This window comes from Erythrolamprus reginae, chromosome 6 (genome assembly GCF_031021105.1).
Source record: "Erythrolamprus reginae isolate rEryReg1 chromosome 6, rEryReg1.hap1, whole genome shotgun sequence".
Taxonomy (NCBI): Eukaryota; Metazoa; Chordata; class Lepidosauria; order Squamata; family Dipsadidae; genus Erythrolamprus; species Erythrolamprus reginae.
The window spans coordinates 12509935-12532416 of record NC_091955.1 but is presented as its reverse complement, the minus strand read 5'-3'; the positions used below and the strand labels follow the sequence as shown (position 1 = coordinate 12532416).

Below are 22482 nucleotides of genomic sequence, written 5' to 3'. Positions count from 1 at the left end.
GGCATTCGGGCGGCGAGTTCGTAAGACAGAAAAAGTTCGGAAGAAGAGGCAAAAAATTTCTGAACCCCGGGTTCGTATCTCGGATTGTTCGTATGGCGAGGGGTTCGTATCACGAGGTACCACTGTATGTTTGTGGTATTGGATGAAAGACTCCCTCTTGAAATTTTATATTTATTTTATATGTATTACAGGCCTTGGATATCTTCAATCTAGCATTATTGGGGCATTTATTAAACAAAGTAATTATTCTGTGCACGATAGGGAAACGCAAAGCAGGAAAACTGGTATTACTGCAATTCTCTCTTTATTTTTACTATTTATGTCAGTGACTTAAGAGTAGGAAAGAAATGGGCAATTAAGCATAGAAACTATTACACTACAAGCATATTTTAAGTGATCCTTCAGTTGGGACACCTGGCAATAAATTAACTACAGAAAGAGAAGTGAGTTTTTCTACCAGTATGTAATTGATAGAGAACATGTTTCTGTCCAGTCTTATAACTAACAGGTTTAATAAGATCTCTGGACTGTGCAGAATTGCTTTCCATTCTTTTGTTTCTAAACAGGATATATCGTCTTTTTCGGAATATAAAACACACTCCCTCCCCCAAAGAGGGGTGAAAATTTATTTATTTATTTTTGATTTGATTTTTGATTTGATTTGAGATTTGATTTGAGATTTGATTTGGGATTTGATTTGAGATTTGATTTGAGATTTGATTTGAGATTTGATTTGAGATTGATTTTTGATTTGATTTTTGATTTGATTTTTGATTTGATTTGAGATTTGATTTGAGATTTGAGATTTGATTCTTGATTTGATTTTTGATTTGATTTTTGATTTGATTCTTGATTTGATTCTTGATTTGATTCTTGATTTGATTTTTGATTTGATTTTTGATTTGATTTGAGATTTGATTTGAGATTTGATTTGAGATTTGATTTGAGATTTGATTTGAGATTTGATTTGAGATTTGATTTGAGATTTGATTTTTGATTTGATTCTTGATTTGATTCTTGATTTGATTCTTGATTTGATTTTTGATTTGATTCTTGATTTGATTCTTGATTTGATTTTTGATTTGATTTGAGATTTGATTTGAGATTTGATTTGAGATTTGATTTGAGATTTGATTTTTGATTTGATTCTTGATTTGATTTTTGATTTGATTTTTGATTTGATTCTTGATTTGATTCTTGATTTGATTTTTGATTTGATTTGAGATTTGATTTGAGATTTGATTTGAGATTTGATTTGAGATTTGATTTTTGATTTGATTCTTGATTTGATTCTTGATTTGATTTTTGATTTGATTTTTGATTTGATTCTTGATTTGATTCTTGATTTGATTCTTGATTTGATTTTTGATTTGATTTTTGATTTGATTTGAGATTTGATTCTTGATTTGATTCTTGATTTGATTCTTGATTTGATTTTTGATTTGATTTGAGATTTGATTCTTGATTTGATTTGAGATTTGATTTGAAATTTGATTTGAGATTTGATTTATTTATTATTTATTTATTTATTAGATTTGTATGCCGCCCCTCTCCGTGGATTCAGGGCGGCTAACAACAGTAAAAAGACAATATGTACAAATCTAATATTAAAAATAATGTAAAAATAAAAAATCTGAGGTTACTTGGGGGAAAGAGCAGAAGCAACGTGAGACAATATTATTTTACTGAAAGAGTAGTAGATGCTTGGAACAATTTTCCAGCTGACGTGGTTGATAAATCCACAGTCCCTGAATTTAAACATGCCTGGGATAAACATATATCTATCCTATGATAAAATACAGGAAATAGTATAAAGGCAGACTAGATGGACCATGAGGTCTTTTTCTGCCGTCAATCTTCTATGTCTCTATATGTTTCTATAATTGGCACAATAGTGGGATATTTGTATGGGGCGTAGGATGTAAGTGTTCAATCAATTAAAAGAGGATCAAAAGAAACATAGAAACATAGAAGTCTGACGGCAGAAAAAGACCTCATGGTCCATCTAGTCTGCCCTTATACTATTTTCTGTATTTTATCTTAGGATGGATATATGTTTATCCCAGGCATGTTTAAATCCAGTTACTGTGGATTTACCAACCACGTCTGCTGGAAGTTTGTTCCAAGCATCTACTACTCTTTCAGTGAAATAATATTTTCTCATGTTGCTTTTGATCTTTCCCCCAACTAACTTCAGATTGTGTCCCCTTGTTCTTGTGTTCACTTTCCTATTAAAAAAAACACTTCCCTCCTGGACCTTATTTAACCCTTTAACCTATTTAAATGTTTCGATCACGTCCCCACTTTTCCTTCTGTCCTCCCGACTATACAGATTGAGTTCATGAAGTCTTTCCTGATACATTTTATGCTTAAGACCTTCCACCATTCTTGTAGCCCGTCTTTGGACCCGTTCAATTTTGTCAATATTGAAAAGGAAAGTAGATAATGGACAACAAGCATGGGATATGTTCTGGTTGTTTCATTGGGTTATACGCATTGTCTACGTCTTCAAAAATTAATAAAAGGTGCAAGGAAATTACGGGCCCTGAGAACATTTAACCACAGGCCACAAATATTGTGAACTCAAAACATTCAGCACACCCTCTAGATTAAATCTGGCAAGTGGACGGATGAATCAGTTACCCAGGTTTTGATGGGGAGAGGGAGTCAAATGTGGTCAACCAACGTTTTGCCCACCGTTCCCAAAACACGACTGTCTCTTGAATTAATAAAACCCCAAGCCTGGTGTTGGGGTGGAGGAGTTTTTCAGGCTGTCCTAATTGGTGGATGGCTCCCCCCACTCCCAAAGCTCAGAAATTAATCAAAAAGCATTAGATTTCACATCTCAATTTTGTAAATACCCTTTGAATGAAATGGCACAAAAAAATCCCAATGGGATCAGTTGGGAATACTCCTGAGCGATTGTTTTCATATGTCACCACCAATAAATCAGAATTTTTGGTGTGTTGTGTGTCACAGAAAGTAATGGAGCAACAAGTAAAAGCAAAATATTCTGCTGCTTGACAATTAAATGACAGGGAATCATGTGCATCGGCATACATTTTGCTCTAATGGATTCGGGACTTGTTTTACCAGTTAGGATGTTTTGAAAATATATATACGCGCACACACAAACATGCAGGCACATATATACGGATACATGCAGACACATAGTTTTTTTGTGATCGCATAGAAGCAAACTGGTCTACCAGCATTTTAGCTGAAATAGAAATAGGGTTGGACCCGCAGATGATATTAATTATAATTTTATGAAGCATGTTCCTGCATACATTATGGTACGCTTGCCAAAGTTTCACCCCTTCTTGTTTCTTCTCAAAGTTTGGATGGCAAATGAGATCAGATATGAGTGTGCCTCTCCTTATCTTATATTTAAGAACCAGCAAATGGCAAATCGTTTGGTGAGACCCAGGGGAAGAGCCTTCTCTGTGGCGGCCCCGACCCTTTGGAACCAACTCCCCCCAGATATCAGAGTTGCCCCCACCCTCCTTGCCTTTCGTAAGCTCCTTCAAACCCACCTCTGTCGTCAGGCATGGGGGAATTGAGACTTTCCCTCCCCCTAGGCTTATAAAATTTATGCATGGTATGTCAGTATGATGATTTTAATCATCAATACCAAATTACTATTGTACACTGTTTTATTGTCGCTGTTAGCCGCCCCAAGTCTCTGGAGAGGGGCGGCATACAAATCAAATCAAATCAAATCAAATCAAATCAAATCAAATCAAATCAAATCAAATCAAATAAATAAATAAATAAATAAATAAATAAATAAATAAATAAATAAATAAATAAATAAATAAATAATTGGTTTCTAAATTGGGGTTTTAAATTAACTTAAATATTAGATTTGTTTACATTGTACTGTATTATTATTGCTGTTAGCTGCCCCGAGTCTGTGGAGAGGCGTGGCATACAAATCTGATAAATAAATAAATAAATAAATAATAAATCAAGGATCATTTTATATATACAGTGGTACCTCTACTTAAGAACTTAATTCGTTCCGTGACCAGGTTCTTAAGTAGAAACATTATTAAGAAGAAGCAAATTTTCCCATAGGAATCAATGTAAAAGCAAACAATGCATGCAAACCCATTAGGAAAGAAATAAAAGCTCGGAATTTGGGTGGGAGGAGGAGGAGGAAGAAGAGGAGGAGGAGGAGAGTCGCTGCCGAAGGAAGAAGGGGAGGGGAATCAAAAAAATCAAAAACTTTAAGGCTTAAAAAAAAAAAAAGAGGGACTCTGGCTGCTGGTACTGCTACCTGCTTCCTCTTCCTTCCCATGCTGAAGGGCTCCCCTCTCCTCTCCTCTCCCTCTCCTCTCACTCGCTTGCTTTGTAGCCGGCGCCTTTCCTTCACTTTGGTGACTCTTCAGCTGCCCAGAGCAAAGGGAGCCTTTCTTTTCTCTGGGCGTTGGCAGAGGTTTATTCCCTCTCCAAGTGCCCAGATAAAGGAAAATGCTTCGTTCGCTCTGGGCTGCCAAAACCTCCTTAAGCTCCACCGAAAGGCTCCTCTGGCAGCCCAGAAAAGCCCGAGATGGCCGGGATTAAAGGGGGAATGGCAGGAAACTGGCTGGGCTTTTGTGCCGCTCTCAAATTTCCTGGGGAATGTCTCACTTAACAACATAAATTTAGGGGCTTGGTTGTGGTCATATGTCAAGGACTGCCTGTATTTTGTCATAAACATCAAACTGTCCCATTTCTTTATACTGTATACAGGCAGAAGTAAGACTGTTGCTTTAAGGAGTTGCCAGCAGATGGCGCTGTTTACTCCAGAGATCTTTCTCCTATTGGAATTCACCTTGCTATTAATTACTGTACATCAGGTTGTAGTGCATTTAAAAATTAGGCACATAAGGAAGCGACTGCTTCCTTTAAAAACAGTACAGATATTAAAAGAATATAATTCTGAACAGTTGTTGCAATAATGCTGTTTACTTCCACCTGTTGGTTATAAATCTTGATTAGGATGTATGAACTTGCAGGTTTCATCAGTATCTTGAAAAGGGGAGATAACATAGGAAGAACTTGTTCCAGGAGAAAGAGGAAAAGGCCCTGATATAACATCTGCATGCTTATTTTCAGACAGATGTGTATCTACCCCATCCCACCTCCACCCCAAAATGCCAGGCAAACATAGGAGTTGGAACTCAGTCCTTCAACTCTATCAACTTTTTTGGTTTTTGTGTTTGATCCTCAGTTGCCTGACAGGGCCATTTGCCCATTTACTTTTAAAATGTAGACTGGCAATTTTATAGGGATTATTATTGTAGCGGTTTTTTTTATTTAAAAAAAGGATTGCATGTCATTGGGACCAGTTGGAGAGCTGGAAGCTTTGGCCACTAGAGGGCACTGTGATATGCTGTTTCAGAACACAGGGCTAGACCTAGGACTCCCCTAAGTTACCGTGAATTGTGTAATTTATTTATTTATTTATTTATTTATTTAATTAATTTATTTATTTCGTCGAATACATAATACACATTGAAGAGAAAGACATGTAATAATATAAGTAAAGAAAAGAATAGAAGAAAAGATATAAAAGTATAGGTGAACATATTTGAAAGGAAGAAAAGATAAATGAGATAAGGAGAGACCATTGTACAGGGGACGGAAGGCACACTAGTGCACTTATGCACACCCCTTACTGACCTCTAAGGCAGTGTTTTTCAACCAGTGTGCCGTGGCACACCAGTGTGCCGCGAGACATGGTCAGGTGTGCCGCGAAGCTCAGAGAGAGAGAAAGAAAACAAGAGAGAGAGAAAGAAAGAGAAAGAGAGAAAGAGCAAGAGAGAGAGAAAGCAAGCAAGAGAGAAAGAAAACAAGAAAGAGAAAGAAAACGAGAGAAAGAAAGCAAAAGAGCAAGAGAGAGAAAGAAAGAAAGCAAGAGAGAGAGAGAGAGAAAGAGAGGTAGGGAAGGTGGGAGAAAGACATAGAGGGAGGTAGGGAGGGAGAGAGAGAGAGCAAAAAAGAGGAAAGAAGGAAGAGAGAAAGAGGGATGGAGAGAGAGAGAGAAAAAAAAGAGGAAGAGAAAGAGGGAGGGAGAAATAGAGCGAAAGGGAGATTTTTTTTTGTCCAAAGTTTTTTTAGCCACCCCCCCGCCCCCACTCAATGTGCCCCACTGTTTTGTAAATGTAAAAAATGTGCCGCGGCTCAAAAAAGGTTGAAAATCACTGCTCTAAGGAACCTGGAGAGGTCAATCGTGGATAGTCTAAGGGAGAAATGTTGGGGGTTAGGGGTTGACACTACTGAGTCTGGTAATGAGTTCCACGCTTCGACAACTCGGTTGCTGAAGTCATATTTTTTACAGTCAAGTTTGGTGCGGTTAATATTAAGTTTGAATCTGTTGCGTGCACTTGTGTTGTTGCGGTTGAAGCTGAAATAGTCATTGACAGGCAGAATGTTGCAGCGTATGATCTTGTGGGCAGTACTTAAATCGTGTTTTAGGCGATGTAATTCTAAGCTTTCTAGACCTAGGATTGATAGTCTGCTTTCGTAGGGCGTTCTGCAGCTTTTTTTAACCCAACCGTGTTAAGACGTGACATTCAACTTTTTCTCTTTGAAAGAGAGGCCTTTTACAGCTCTTGATCGTAGTCCTCCCTTCTTGTTTTCCTATATATTGGATCCAGGGGTGGGTTCTAACTTAACCTCGCCCATGCAGAGTGGAAAAAAAATCCGAGAAAATAATAATTTTAAAAAGCCGAAAACAAGATGGCGGCATATGCTGAGTCATGGAAACTCAGCTTCTCTGCATGTAGAGAAGAATATAAAAAATACCTCCAACCCCTATTTTTTTTTTAAAAAAAAGATGGCGGCGCCCACAGGCTGGCACCAACCGAACTGGTTCCGTGACATCATTGTGATGTCACTAGCGGGTCGCTACCAGTTCGGGTGCGTCTTTGCCACTCGCTTGAGGGGGGTCTCCCTGCGCATGCGCACACTCCTGGCCCTGCGACAGCCAGGCAAGGAGTCGGGAGAGGAGGAGGGTCGCCGGAAGGGAAGTCTTGGCCGGAGGCGGCTACGTTCCTCAACCAGTGCCAGAGAATCAGCCCCGACTGCTTCTCCATTCACACGGTCACCCTTACTTTCTCAGGCCAGGTGAGGGAGGGCAAGGTGAGGCCAGCCAGTGATGGCACAGGAGGGGCCAAACAGCCGTATACGGCTCCAGAGCCATGGGTTGCCGACCCCTGACTTAGAGAGACCCAATCCAGCAACTGTTCTTTATATGTTTCAGCCTCCAGCCCCCTAATCATTTTTCTCTGGAGAGGGGCGGCATACAAATCTTAATAATAATAATAATAATAATAATAATAATAATAATAATACATGGGGCTACCTTTGAAAAGTGTTCGGAAACTTCAGATCGTGCAGAATGCAGCTGCGAGAGCAGTCATGGGCTTCCCTAAATATGCCCATGTTACTCCAAAACTCCGCAGTCTGCATTGGTTGCCGATCAATTTCCTGTCACAATTCAAAGTGTTGGTTATGACCTATAAAGCCCTTCATGGCATCGGACCAGAATATCTCCGGGACCGCCTTCTGCCGCACGAATCCCAGCGACCGATTAGGTCCCACAGAGTGGGCCTTCTCCGGGTCCCGTCAACTAAACAATGTCGGTTGGGGGGGCCCCAGGGGAAGAGCCTTCTCTGCGGCGGCCCCGACTCTCTGGAACCAGCTCCCCCCAGAGATTAGAACTGCCCCTACCCTCCTCGTCTTTCGCAAACTCCTTAAAACCCACCTTTGCCGCCAGGCATGGGGGGATTGAGATATCTCCCCCGGGCCTATACAATTTATGTATGGTATGTTTGAGTGTATGTATGTCTGCTTAATAACAAGGTTTTTTAAAATGTTTTAAAATTATTAGATTTGTCATGAATTGTTTTATTGCTGTTGTGAGCCGCCCCGAGTCTACGGAGAGGGGCGGCATACAAATCTAAATAATAATAATAATAATAATAATAATAATAATAATAATAATAATAATAATAATAATTTTTGTTGCTCTTCTCGGCACCCTTTCTAGAGTCTCACCATCATTTTTACACTCGATGCAGTATTTCAAGTGTGGACTTACCAAGGAATTACAAATATAATGAGTATATAATATTCATTACAGTTTTCAGGGCCTGGCAATCAAGACTTCCAATTGTTTTCCTATGTCCGGCTATTTATATTTTAATAGGTAATTAAATCCCATCTCTTTTTAATTAATTTCTATACTATAGAACCTCCACACAGCACACAAGATATAACAATGTACTCAGTGTCTAAATGCCCGCCACCAGACAACATTCATACCCCTCCACCAAAATGGGGGCATATTTTGTATATACCATTTTCACCCAAGAGCAATAAATCTAATTACATATTATAAAGTGATTCTAATTTATTCTTTATAGCTTGTTCTCGAATTCTATAGACCAGGTACCCTCTTACCTTATCCCATCATCCCATCAGTTCCCGCAGATTGGTTTCATTAGCCGAATTCAACCTCTTATCCATAATATCAAAATGAATGTGATCTACCATGTACCAATACCAATTTTGTATTGTCCATTTTGTTGCATCCTTCCAGCCTAGGACTATTACCACCTGAGCGCTTTCTATCACTGCTTCTTTTATTTCTCTAAATTCTCCCACCTCGTTCCTTTGAACTAATACCCCCATTTTTTATTATTATTATTATTATTATTATTATTATTATTATTATTATTATTATTATTATTATTAATTAGATTTGTATGCCGCCCCTTCCCGTAGACTCGGGGCGGCTCACAACACAATAAAAACAGTTTATAACAAATCTAATAATTTACAATTTAAAATATTAAAAAAAACCCATTATTAAACAGACCTACACACAAGCATACCATACATAAATTGTATAGGCCCGGGGGAGATATCTCAGTTCCCCCATGCCTGACGACAAAGGTGGGTTTTAAGGAGTTTGCGAAAGACGAGGAGGGTAGGGGCAGTTCTAATCTCTGGGGGGAGCTGGTTCCAGAGGGTCGGGGCCGCCACAGAGAAGGCTCTTCCCCTGGGGCCCGTCAACCGACATTGTTTAGTTGACGGGACCCGGAGAAGGCCCACTCTGTGGGACCTAATCGGTCGCTGGGATTCTTGCGGCAGAAGGCGGTCTTGGAGATATTCTGGTCCGATGCCATGAAGGGCTTTAAAGGTCATAACCAACACTTTGAATTGTGACCGGAAATTGATCGGCAACCAATGCAGACTGCAGAGTGTTGGTGTAACATGGGCATACCTAGGGAAGCCCATGACTGCTCTCACAGCTGCATTCTGCACGATCTGAAGTTTCCGAACACTTTTCAAAGGTAGCCCCATGTAGAGAGCATTACAGTAGTCGAACCTCGAGGTGATGAGGGCATGAGTGACTGTGAGTAGTGAGTCCCGGTCCAAGTAGGGCCGCAACTGGTGCACCAGGCGAACCTGGGCGAACGCCCCCCTTGCCACAGCTGAAAGATGTTTCTCTAATGTGAACTGTGGATCGAGGAGGACGCCCAAGTTGCGGACCCTCTCCGAGGGGGTTAATAATTCTCCCCCCAGGGTGATTGACGGACAGGTGGGATTGTCCTTGGGAGGCAAAACCCACAGCCACTCCGTCTTATCAGGGTTGAGTTTGAGCCTGTTGACACCCATCCAGACCCCAACAGCCTCCAGACACCGGAACATCACTTCCCCTGCTTCATTGATTTCCTTCGTAATTGCCATCTCTGAAACAAGGAGAAACTGAGGATTTATTGATTTTTGTCTTAATGTTGTGGGTGTCTCCAAAATTTTGCTTGTTTGTTTCATTTTTAGAAGTTTTTGTTGTCGTTCTAACTTTAAATCTGTTGGGCTTTCGTTGATCAAAGCTATTGAATGATTTTTTAAAAAAACCAAACACTTAAAATCAATTTTTTTTACAAAACCCCCAAATCATACAGAGAGGAAGATTTATATAATGTATGTAATATCTAAAACTAGCATACTGGATGCATTTGAAAGGAAGCAAATTCTGGCGATGGAATATGGCTGGCTTCAATTTTCCCGTACGGAGATCTGAAGGGTGTTGAGTTCCTTGACTGCAAATTGCAGCGGTTTGCCAAGCTCTCTAAAAATAAAGAGGGTTGTGAGTGACTTCAATATTTTTCCTTTTGAAATATTGCCGTTTTACACCATGCAGCCTATAATAATCCTGTTCCTGCATTGGATTTATCCTTTCCTTCCATTGTCTGTTTGTTCACTTGTCTAACTCTCTTTCCTGTGCTTCATTGAAATAATTCATTGTATAAATATGTGGTGGTGGTGGGAAACTTTTAAGAAAATGGGAAATTATACAGCGTGGAGACTTCACGATGTTTTGTTACCTGGCCGAACTTGCAATTTTATTTTATTTTATTTTATTTTATTTTATTTTATATTTTATTTTATTTTATTTTATTTTATTTTATTTTATTTTATTTTATTTTATTTTATTTTATTTTATTTTATTTTATTTTATTTTATTTTATTTTATTTTATTTTATTTTATTTTATTTTATTTTATTTTATTTTATTTTATTTTATTTTATTTTATTTTATTTTATTTTATTTTATTTTATTTTATTTTATTTTATTTTATTTTTATTTTATTTTATTTTATTTTATTTTATTTTATTTTATTTATTTTTATTTTTTTTATTTTTTTATTTTTTTATTTTTTTTATTTTTTTTTTTTATTTTTTTATTTTATTTTTATTTTATTTTAGTTTCCCTTTCAAATGAAAAATGATTCCTTTTTGATGCTGTTTTGCAACTAAAACATATGTCTTGGAATTAAGGCAATATCTCTATTACGGGAAATCAGCAGTAATAGCTTCCGCCTAACATAAGCAGTAATAGTTTCTGCTTAACATTGTATTGGCAGTTCTCTGTTAGTAAAAACTTCAGAAGAGAAGGATTTGGGTTAGTGGTCTCTGACAGTCTCAAAATGGGTGAACAGTGCGGTCAGGCGGTAGGGAAAGCAAGTAGAATGCTTGGCTGCATAGCTAGAGGTACAACAAGCAGGAAGAGGGAGAATGTGATCCCGCTATATAGAGCGCTGGTGAGACCACATTTGGAATACTGTGTTCATTTCTGGAGACCTCACCTACAAAAAGATATGGATAAAATTGAACGGGTCCAAAGAAGGGCTACAAGAATGGTGGAAGGTCTTAAGCATCAAACTTATCAAGAAAGACTTCATGAACTTAATCTGTATAGTCTGGAGGACAGAAGGGAAAGGGGGCAATTGAAGCATTTAAATATGTTAAAGGGTTAAATAAGGTTCAGGAGGGAAGTGTTTTTAATAGGAAAGTGAACCCAAGAACAAGGGGGGCACAATCTGAGGTGAGTTGGGGGAAAGATCAGAAGCAATGTGAGAAAATATTATTTTACTGAAAGAGTAGTAGATGCTTGGAACAAACTTCCAGCAGACGTGGTCGGTAAATCCACAGTAACTGAATTTAAACATGCCTGGGATAAATATATATCCATCCTAAGATAAAATAGTATAAGGGCAGACTAGATGCACCATGAGGTCTTTTTCTGCCGTCAGTCTCCTATGTTTCTATGTTTCTTTGACATGCGTCTTTCTTTTTCTCTTTTAGCTTTTCGTTGTGGCCTCCAGTTTCTTGGAAATATTGCAACAGGGAACCGTGACTCCCAGAATTCAATATGGACACTTGCTTTCCCTTCTCTGTTCTCGTAAGCATCTGCAGGTGTCACTTCTCCCAAAAATGGGTAGAGTTGCTTTGAAAGATACTTTAATTGTGCTTGATTTTAAGCTTCATTGACAATGTTTGCAAGTCTCTGGAGAGGAAAAAAACAGGGGGAAAATAAGGGATTTTGGAATATATTCTTCCTCTACGTTAACTTAAAGAGTCAAAACGAGAGTTTCTGTTTTAGATTGGATTAAATTGGATTGCAGGACCACGAGCTTTTCTCTGCGGCTTAAAGTTTTATGTTTAATCAAATTCAGGTAGGTGGTTTCTCCATCTTAGGCAAGATCTGGTTTCTATCATCTATAGATGCAGAAGGTAAAATTCCTTCAGGTTTGGATGTACAGTGATACCTCGTCTTACAAACGTCTCGTCATACAAGCTTTTCAAGATACAAACCCGGAGTTTAAGATTTTTTTGCCTCTTCTTACAAACTATTTTCACCTTACAAACCCACCACCGCCGCTGGGATGCCCCGCCTCTGGACTTCCGTTGCCAGCGAAGCACCCGTTTTTGCGCTGCTGGGATTTCACTGATGCTCCCTTCGCTGGGAAACCCTACCTCTGGACTTCCATGTTTTTGTGATACTGCAGGGGAATCCCAGCAGCGCAAAAACGGGTGCTTCGCTGGCAACAGAAGTCCAGAGATGGGGTTTCCCAGCGAGGGGAGCCTCAGTGAAATTGCAGCATCGCAAAAACGCAGAGGTCCGGAGGTGGGGTTTCGAGGACTTCGGTGTTTTTGCAATGCTGCAATTTCACTGAGGCTCCCTTCGCTGGGAAACCCCACCTCCGGACTTCCGTTGCCAGCGAAGCACTCGTTGTTGCGATGCTGGGATTCCCCTGCTGGGAGTTCCCTGCAGCATCACAAAAACACAGAAGTCCAGAGGTGGGGTTTCCCAGCAGCGCAAAAACAGGCGCTTCGGCTGGCAAAAGGGGTGAATTTTGGGCTTGCACACATTAATCACTTTTCCATTGATTCCTATGGGAAACGTTGTTTCGTCTTACAAACTTTTCACCTTAAGAACCTCGTCCCAGAACCAATTAAGTTTGTAAGACAAGGTACCACTGTATTCAGTGAATACCTGGACTTAATAAATAGGTAAAAATGTCAATAGTAATTAGATATTTTTTTTTTAAAAAAAGACTTAATTTGCAGATGAAAAAGGAACAAGTGAACTTGGTTAGCAGGGACATTTTTGGGTTTCCTTTGAGTCAATATTGATTCCAGGCAACTGCCCTGTTTCCCTGAAAATAAGACCCAACTGAAAAAGCTCCAGCATGCTTTTTCAGGATGCTCATAATATAAGCCCTACCCCAAAAGTAAGCCCCAGTTAAGATCCTCAGCAAGATGGATGCATTTAGTACTGTATTTCCCTAAAAATAAGACCTAACCAGAAAGTAAGCCCTAATGCATCTTTTGGAGCAAACAAATAATATAATGGATGTCAACAGACTCAAACTCAACCCTCATAAGACGGAGTGGCTGTGGGTTTTGCCTCCCAGGGACAATTCCATCTGTCCGTCCATCACACTGGGGGGAGAATTATTAACCCCCTCGGAGAGGGTCCGCAACTTGGGCATCCTCCTCGATCCACAGTTCACATTAGAGAAACATCTTCAGATCGTGCAGAATGCAGCTGCGAGAGCAATCATCCGCTTTCCTAAATATGCCCATGTCACACCAACACTCCGCAGTCTGCATTGGTTGCCGATCAGTTTCCAGTCACAATTCAAAGTGTTGGTTATGACCTATAAAGCCCTTCATGGCATCGGACCGGAATATCTCCGGGACCATCTTCTGCCGCACGAATCCCAACTAAACAATGTCGCTTGGCGGGACCCAGGGGAAAAGCCTTCTCTGTGGCGGCCCCGGCCCTCTGGAACCAGCTCCCCCCAGAGATCAGAATTGCCCCCACCCTCCTCGCCTTTCGTAAGCTCCTTAAAACCCACCTATGTCGCCAGGCACTTGGAAATTGATTTCCCTGGGCCGTTTCTGCTTTATGTATGTCTAAACTTTCGCATTCGTACCATTACTGTATGAGATATATTTATTTATTTATTTATTGGATTTGTATGCCGCCCCTCTCCGGAGACTCGGGGCGGCTAACAGCGACAATAAAACAGTGTACAATAGTAATCTGATATTAGGAATGATTAAAAATCCATTAATATAAAAACCAAACATACATACAGACATACCATGCATAGAATTGTAAAGGCCTAGGGGGAAAGGATCTCAATTCCCCCATGCCTGGCGGCAGAGATGGGTTTTAAGTTGCTTACGAAAGGCAAGGAGGGTGGGGGCAGTTCTAATCTCTGGGGGGAGTTGGTTCCAGAGGGCCGGGGCCGCCACAGAGAAGGCTCTTCCCCTGGGTCCCGCCAAGCGACATTGTTTAGTTGACGGGACCCGGAGAAGATCCACTCTGTGGGACCTAACTGGTCACTGGGATTCGTGCAGCAGAAGGCGGTCCCTGAGATATTCTGGTCGAGTGCCATGAAGGGCTTTATATGTCATATATATATATATATAAATAAGAAAGAAAGAAAGAGAGAGAGAAGAAAGAGAGAAAGAAAGAAAGAAAGAAAAGAAAAGAAAGAACGAAAGAAAGACCTGGTCTTACTTTGGGAGAAACACGGGTTCTAGACAAGTCCATGCTTTTTTCCCAACAACTTTTTCTGACATGGTATTCCCTTACTTTCTTCCCGGAACTGAGAGAGAGAGGAATTGGTGCAATATCGTTCAATTGGCTTCATTTCTAGGGCAGGATTGGAATGCGTAATCTCCCAGTTTTTAACCCAGTGCATTTAACAGCTGTGCCAAGCTGGCACTTAGCTGATATATCTACTCTCCTGTCGCTTCACTCGTCTACGTCCTGCATTCAGGAACAATAGGAATGGGTATGGCTTGTTCTCCATGGATGATTCCTTTTCAGAGGTTTGAAGAGTGTTGAACTGTTAATAGTGTCTGTTGGGTTTTTAAAAGGCAATTAAAGTGAGCCTTAGAAGCAGACATTGTGAGCCATTTCCTCTTGGTGGTTGATTGAGTTATTTTGTTGATGTCAACTAAATTGTGCTTTGTACTTATAGCGGGGAAGTCAAACTCATGGCGTCACATGACGTGTCACAACTTTCGCTAAACTGGGTGTGGATATAGCCAGCATAGCCACCCCGAGTCTGCGGAGAGGGGCGGCATACAAATCTAAATAACAATAATAATAACCATAACCATAATCATAATCATAATTGTTGTGGTTAGCTCTGGCCCAGCTCCTGCCCCAAGGAATGTGCAGGTGGATGTGGGGGAAACATCCACATGCCGCAGCCTTGTTTTGCTCCCGGTGGAATCTGCCGACGAAGTCTCCTCTGACCAAGGAAGCGTGAGTGACAGGGAAGAGGGGAGTTTGGCAGACAGCCCAGGAGGAGATCAATCATCTGTATCATCCTTGGATTCTGAACAAGAATTAATGACACATCCACGCATGCGTAGAGTGATGCATAGGAGACAACAACTGAAGGATTATTACAAGAGAAAATGAGGCCACCTGTGGTTGGGTGGGGCTGCTGCAATTAGTGCTACAGATAAAAGTGCAGCTTGGTGTTTTAGCCTCATGGTAGTTTATCTGATTCATTGTTTCGTCAAGATCGTGGGTTTTGTGCTGTTCAAGATTGTGTGTGGACTCTCTGGACTTTAGAATTGAACTCAATTTCCCAGTTATTGGGTGAGCAATTGGATTACATTTAACCTGTGCCTTGTGTGTACCAGAAAATCCCTTTGACATTTAAAAAGGGAGCTGTTTCTGTTTTACTGTTTATAAAAACTTTTGGGTTTTCCTTTTATCGTGTGATGTGTGTCTTCCTGGACTAATTACCCTGCAATTAGGGGCAGTTGAAACACGCCGGCAGAACAAATAATAATAATATGACGTATTTGGGGCGCGAGTTTGACAGCCCTGTACTGTAGTATTTTGCTGTCATTGATTAACCATATTTATAAAAGTAGGGTTTGTGAAATACTCAGAGTCACTATGGATTGGAGCAATGTATAACCCTAGCAAATAGATAAATCAATATTTTGCCCTCAACGTTATTTCTTACTGCTAAACACTCCCACTTCCCCCAGTCTCTTCTTGTTGAAAATTTCTCTGCCTTCAGTCATTTTTCACTCTTCTTATTTGCACTACTCTCATTTTCTCAAAATATTTCACAATAACTTTGATTGCAAAAAAACCCCAGGGTCGCCCAAAAAGTAATGCACCACATTTTTTTCTTCAACAATTATTTATTGAACACAATGAAACTTACACACAAGAAAGAACAATGTTTCTTCTACACTCTCTATTTTTCCACGTAACCTCCGTCCTGTTCTATGGCCTTTCTCCAGCGAGATACAAGGGCGTGTATGTCCTGTTGGTACCACTCCTTGTTCTAGTCACGAAGCCTTGGAGCTCTGCCGAACCATCTTCTAATGGCTTCACCCTCTGTGCCCAGTGCATAATTGTACTTTTGTCGACTGCAGATTCTCCATAATCAGTTTCCGGTCACAATTCAAAGTGTTGGTTATGACCTATAAAGCCCTTCATAGCATCGGACCAGAATATCTCCAGGACCACCTTCTGCCGCACGAATCCCAGCGACCAATTAGGTCCCACAGAGTTGGCCTTCTCCGGGTCCTGTCGACGAAACAATGTCGTCTGGCGGGACCCAGGGGAAGAGCCTTCTCTGTGGCGGCCCCGACCCTCTGGGATCAATTCCCTCCGGAGATTAGGCCCGCCCGCACCCTCCTTGCCTTTCGCAAACTCCTCAAAACCCACCTCTGTCGTCAGGCATAGGAAAATTGATTCCCCTGGGCCATTTCCGCTTTATGTATAGTCTGTATGAGATGCATGATTGTTTTTTATATTAAGGGTTTTAATGTATTGGATTTGTACTGTTTCTTGTTGTGAGCAGCTCCGAGTCTTCAGAGAGGGGCGGCACACAAATCTAATAAATAATAATAATGATGATGATGATAATAATGATAATAATAATAATAATTTACTGGAACTTGTGCCGGAACTACCATTTACCAGTGGCAAAGAACTGGTGGGATCATAAGCCCAAAAAAGTGGTCGAAAATGAGCAAGCAAAACTACTGTGGGACTTCCGACTTCAGACTGACCGAATTCTGAAGCGTAACACACCAGACATCCTGATTGTGGAGAAAAAGAAAGCATGGATCATCGACATCGCAATCCCAGGAGACAGCAGAATTGAGGAGAAGCAGCTAGAGAAAAGAGTGAAATACAAAGATCTAAAAATCGAGCTGCAACGACTCTGGCATAAGCCAGTGAAAGTGGTCCCAGTGGTCCTTGGCACGCTGGGCGCAGTACCAAAGGATCTCAGCGGACATTTGAAAACCATCGGAATTGACAAAATCTCCACCTGTCAATTGCAAAAGGCCACTTTACTGGGATCAGCAAACATAATTCGCCGCTACATCACGCAGTCCTAGGTGCTTGGGAAGCGCCCGACTGGTGATGAAATACGAAATCCAGCAGTGATCTCGTTTGCTGAGTTGTATTGACATAATAATAATAATAATAATAATAATTAATATTAATATTAATATTAATATTAATATTAATATTAATATTAATATTAATATTAATATCAATATCAATATCAATATCAATATCAATATCAATATCAATATTAATATTAATATTAATATTAATATTTATTAATATTAATATTAATATTAATAATATTATTAATATTAATAATATTAATATTATTATTATTATTATTATTAATAATAATAATAATAATAAACTCTACACAAATGTTTGTGAATGTTCCCAAAAGTTTCTTTCTCTGCAGTGAGAAATTCAATTATGACACGCTGCTCGTAACATACATCACTTGACAGACGCCTATTCGAAACACTGCTGTCTGTCTGAAGAAACTCAAAATTTACACACGCACTCCTGACAATTCAAATAATGTATATCTAAACTTTTGCATTCGTACCGTTACTGTAGGCTGAGGAAAAAAAATGGGGTGCATTACTTTCTGGGCGACCCTTGTATTATAGTTTAGCCACTGCCGTCGCAAGTGACTGTCCTTGTGTCTTTCCTTTCTTTTTTAAAAGGAATTGTTTAAGTCACCAAGATGAGAAAATCGTGGATTATTGCTCTATGGTTCTTTTCACGTGCCTTAATCCGGAGCGAACCAAGCAACTGCAGGAACAAAACAACTTGGAGATTGCCCTCCGTGTTTTTCAAGCTTGTAGGAGATGGCCAGAATCGGAATGGACGTATGTATTCTGTTCAACTTTTTCAAAACGGTAACGAGGGGTCTTGTTTCGGTTTTTATCTCCTTCCATTCTACAGGGTATAAATTACAGCTTCTTTTAAATCCTTTTCAGCCCAGGGACTGTAAAACTCTTATACTGGTAGCCATAGTTCCCTCTAAGCTGAGCAGTGAGCAATCGCTCACTTAAAAATCATCATCAACTCAGAGTTTTCCAAACCTGCCCAGAAGCCGAGAGGGAAAGAGTGAGAGGGAAGGAGAGAGAGAGGAAGAGAGGAAGAGAGAGAAACAGATAGAAAAAAGAGAGGAAGGAAAAGAGAAAGAAAAAGAATGGGAGTAAGGAAGAGAGAAAGAATCAAAATCTAGTTTGAAACTAGCTCAACTATTTAAGTGGCATTTTGATATTGATAGAGTTGCCCTATTATGAGCTCACTGTTATAGACACACAGTATTTATTTATTTATTTATTTATTTATTTATTTATTTATTATTTCTGTGCCGCCCAGTCCTGAAGGGACTGCCGCTCAGACACTATATTTTTCTGCCCACCCCCCAAAAAATTAGAGGGAACACTGCTAGTAGCATGTAACTGAGTTACATCTATTAAGATAAATGTGATACTGGCATTTTTTGACTTTTTATTAGTAGTACCTGACTATGCTATACTGTTATACTGTTTTTTATATGCTGTTGTGAGCCGCCCCGAGTCTTCGGAGAGGGGCGGCATAAAAATCTAATAAATAATAATAATAATAATAATAATAATAATAATAATAATAATAATAATAATAATATGCTGCTCCCAGGTGCTTCTGTTGTTCTGCACCGTCCAGCAAACTGCAGAAACAGGTATGGGGAGAGAGGGAAGAAAGGATTGGCGGGACCTAGGGGTAGAGCCTTCTCTGTGGGGGCCCCGGCCCTCTGGAATCAGCTCCCTCCAGAGATTCGCACTGCCCCCACCCTCCTTGCCTTCCGAAAGAGCTTAAAAACTCAACTTTGCCGCCAGGCTTGGAACTTTTAGATCTTCCCCTGACCACTGAATGCATTAAGTATGACTTCTGAATGTTTGGTTAATAAGTCAATTGTTTGGTTAATTTTTTTCCTTTTAATTGTTTTTAAATTGTAGTATTAATTGGATTACATTATTGTTCTGTTTTTTATATATGCTGTGAGCTGCCCCGAGTCCTCGGAGAGGGGCGGCATACAAATCCAAATAAATAAATAAATGAATGAATGAATGAATCAATGAGAAGCATTTTTGCTTGTGGAAACCTGTTTTACTCATCTGAAAGGAAGCTGGATTCTAATGATGATCAGAAATGTGATTCAGATTAAGAGTCGCTTTTGAATTACACCTATGAGCCTTGATCTGAACCATTGTGTCTAAAAAAAGTATTTAAAAAGAGTTATAGCCCAAAAAAGGTAGTTTATTCACTTTAGAAATTTTGCAGTGCCTTTTCAAAATATTGGACAAATATAAGGATAAATATTAATAATTTTAATATTATTGGCTATGTAACAGTGGTGCTGTAAGAAATATAATTTGACTGTTACCAATGTAAACTATTTTTTATTTATTTTTTATTTATTTGATTTGTATGCCGACCCTCTCCGTAGACTCGGGGCGGCTCACAGCAATAGCAAAAACAATGCACAATAACAAATCTAATATTTAAAAATATCTAAAACCCATTATTTAAAAAAGGCATACATACAAACATACCATACATAAACTATATAGGCTTGGGGGAGATGTCTCAATTCCCCCATGCCTGACGGCAAAGGTGGGTTTTAAGGAGTTTATGAAAGGCGAGGAGGGTGGCGGAGATCCTAATCTCCGGGGGGAGCTGGTTCCAGAGGGTTGGGGCCGCCACAGAGAAGGCTCTTCCCCTGGGTCCCGCCAGACGACATTGTTTAGTCGACGGGACCCGGAGAAGGCCAACTCTGTGGGACCTCAGTGGGAACTACATTAATACAGTGCAGAGGTGTTAACTTTGCTGTTTATTTACAACCGACAACAATACGTTCTACTTTTTAATGTGTTTTTTTCATAATTTCAGGACCTTGATTGTTACCAATCATTTGGTGAAGTGCCCCGAGTTGGTCAAAACTCTCTATGCCAAACTGAGCGATGCAGAAAGGTAACCCCAAAAACCAATGTGGGTTTTAGTAGTTAGCATACCATCTAGAGTATCCTGTTCACATGGATTTTTTTGGGGGGGGGGGAGGGGGGAACAGTGTGGTTTTATAGTTGGCACATAAATACATGTTTCTGTGTCAGTAATGGTTTTAAATTGGTTGGTTAACATTTACAATCCAGCCACAACTGGCAAAGATTTGGATAGGAGTTGGAGAATCCAGGTTGGCGCCCTGAATTTATTTATCTATCTATCTATCTATCTATCTATCTATCTATCTATCTATCTATCTATCTATCTATCTATTTATTTGATAGGAAAGTGAACACAGGAACAAGGGGACACAATCTGAAGTTAGTTGGGGGAAAGATCAGCAACGTGAGAAAATATTATTTTACTGAAAGAGTCGTAGATCCTTGGAACAAACTTCCAGCAGACATGGTTGGTAAATCCACAGTAACTGAATTTAAACATGCCTGGGATAAACATATATCCATCCTAAGATAAAACACAGGAAATAGTATAAGGGCAGACTAGATGGACCATGAAGTCTTTTTCTGCCGTCAGTCTTCTATTTTTCTATCTATCTATCTATCTATCTATCTATCTATCTATCTATCTATCTATCTATCTATCTATCTATCTATCTATCTATTTCTATCTATCTATCTATCTATCTATCTATCTATCTATCTATCTATCTATCTATCTATTTCTATCTATCTATCTATCTATCTATCTATCTATCTATCTATCTATCTATCTATCTATCTATCAGATTTGTATGACGCCCCTCCTCGTAGACTAGGGGCGGCTAACAACAATAATAATACAATGTAAACAAATCTAATATTAAGTTAATTTAAAAACCCCAATTTAAGAAACCAATCATACATACTGACATATCATGCATAAATTTTATAAGCCTGGGGGGAAGGGAAAGTCTCAATTCCCCCATGCCTGACGACAGAGGTGGGTTTTTAGAAGCTTATGAAAGGCAAGGAGGGTGGGGGCAACTCTGATATCTGGGGGGAGTTGGTTCCAAAGGGTCAGGGCCGCCACAGAGAAGGCTCTTCCCCTGGGTCCCGCCAAACGACATTGTTTGGTTGACGGGACCCGGAGAAGACCCACTCTGTAGGACCTAACTGGTCGCTGGGATTCGTGCGGCAGAAGGCGGTCCCGGAGATATCCTGGTCCGGTGCCATGAAGGGCTTTATAGGTCATAACCAACACTTTGAATTGTGACCGGAAACTGATCGGCAACCAATGCAGACTGCGGAGTGTTGGTGTAACATGGGCATATTTAGGAAAGCCCATGCTGCATTCTGCACCATTTGTAAAGAAATGCGAAGACTGGGGGTATAAAAAGGGAAGATTTCATGCCTGGGCCCTGATTTCGTAAGAGCATCGCGCCCTGCTGCATGGAATGACTCAACCTAAACTCTCATTTCGTAACTAGAGCGAACCCCCCCACCCACCAAAGTAAAACACAACGAAGTGTCTATCTGCCAAATCATTTCAGATACCTTCAACCCTCCAGCCAAATGAATGGCAAGATAATTCCCCCCTCCCAATCAGCCAAGTCTCCTTACAAACAAGCCAGCACATGAAATAAAACTCAAGAGGATATATTAGCAAAGTAAAGAAGATTAGAAATATCAAACGCGATGTTTTGGGTATCAGTAATGTACATGCTTTGTTAATGTTTTGAAAAGGGTTCGGAAACTTCAGATCGTGCAGAATGCGGCCGCGAGAGCAATCGTGGACGTCCCCAGATATGCCCATGTTTTGTCAACACTCCGCGGATTGCATTGGCTGCTGATTGGTTTCCAGTCACAAATCAAAGTGTGGGTCATGACCTATAAAGCCCTACATGGCATTGGACCAGAATACCTTCGGGACCGTCTTCTGCCGCACGAATCCCAGCGACTGATACTTCCTTCCTTCCTTTCTTCTTCCTTCCTTCCTTCTTCATTCTCCTTCCTTCCTTCCTTCCTTCCTTCCTTATTTTTCCTTCCCTCTTCATTCTCCTTCCTTCCTTCCTTCCTTCCTTCCTTGCTTCCTTCCTTCTTTTTCCTCCCTTCTTTCCTTCCCTCTTCATTCTCCTTCCTTCCTTCCTTCCTTGCTTCCTTCCTTCTTTTTCCTTCCTTCTTTCCTTCCCTCTTCATTCTCCTTCCTTCCTTCCTTCTTTTTCCTTCCTTCTTTCCTTCCCTCTTCCTTCTCCTTCCTTCCTTCCTTCCTTCCTTCTTTTTCCTTCCTTCCTTCCCTCTTCATTCTCCTTCCTTCCTTCCTTCCTTC

General features: G+C 40.1%; 1 protein-coding gene across 1 annotated transcript in view; it reads left to right on the top strand.

Annotated features, from left to right (window-relative positions):
- The window catches only part of ATXN10 (ataxin 10), a 102167-nt gene that overhangs the window by 12251 nt on the left and 67434 nt on the right, over positions 1–22482 (top strand). Inside the window, exons 4-6 of the mRNA XM_070755262.1 lie at positions 11646–11742; positions 17886–18050; positions 20107–20187. Of these exons, the coding sequence (XP_070611363.1) occupies positions 11646–11742; positions 17886–18050; positions 20107–20187 (343 nt within the window). The remainder of the gene's footprint in view (positions 1–11645; positions 11743–17885; positions 18051–20106; positions 20188–22482) is intronic.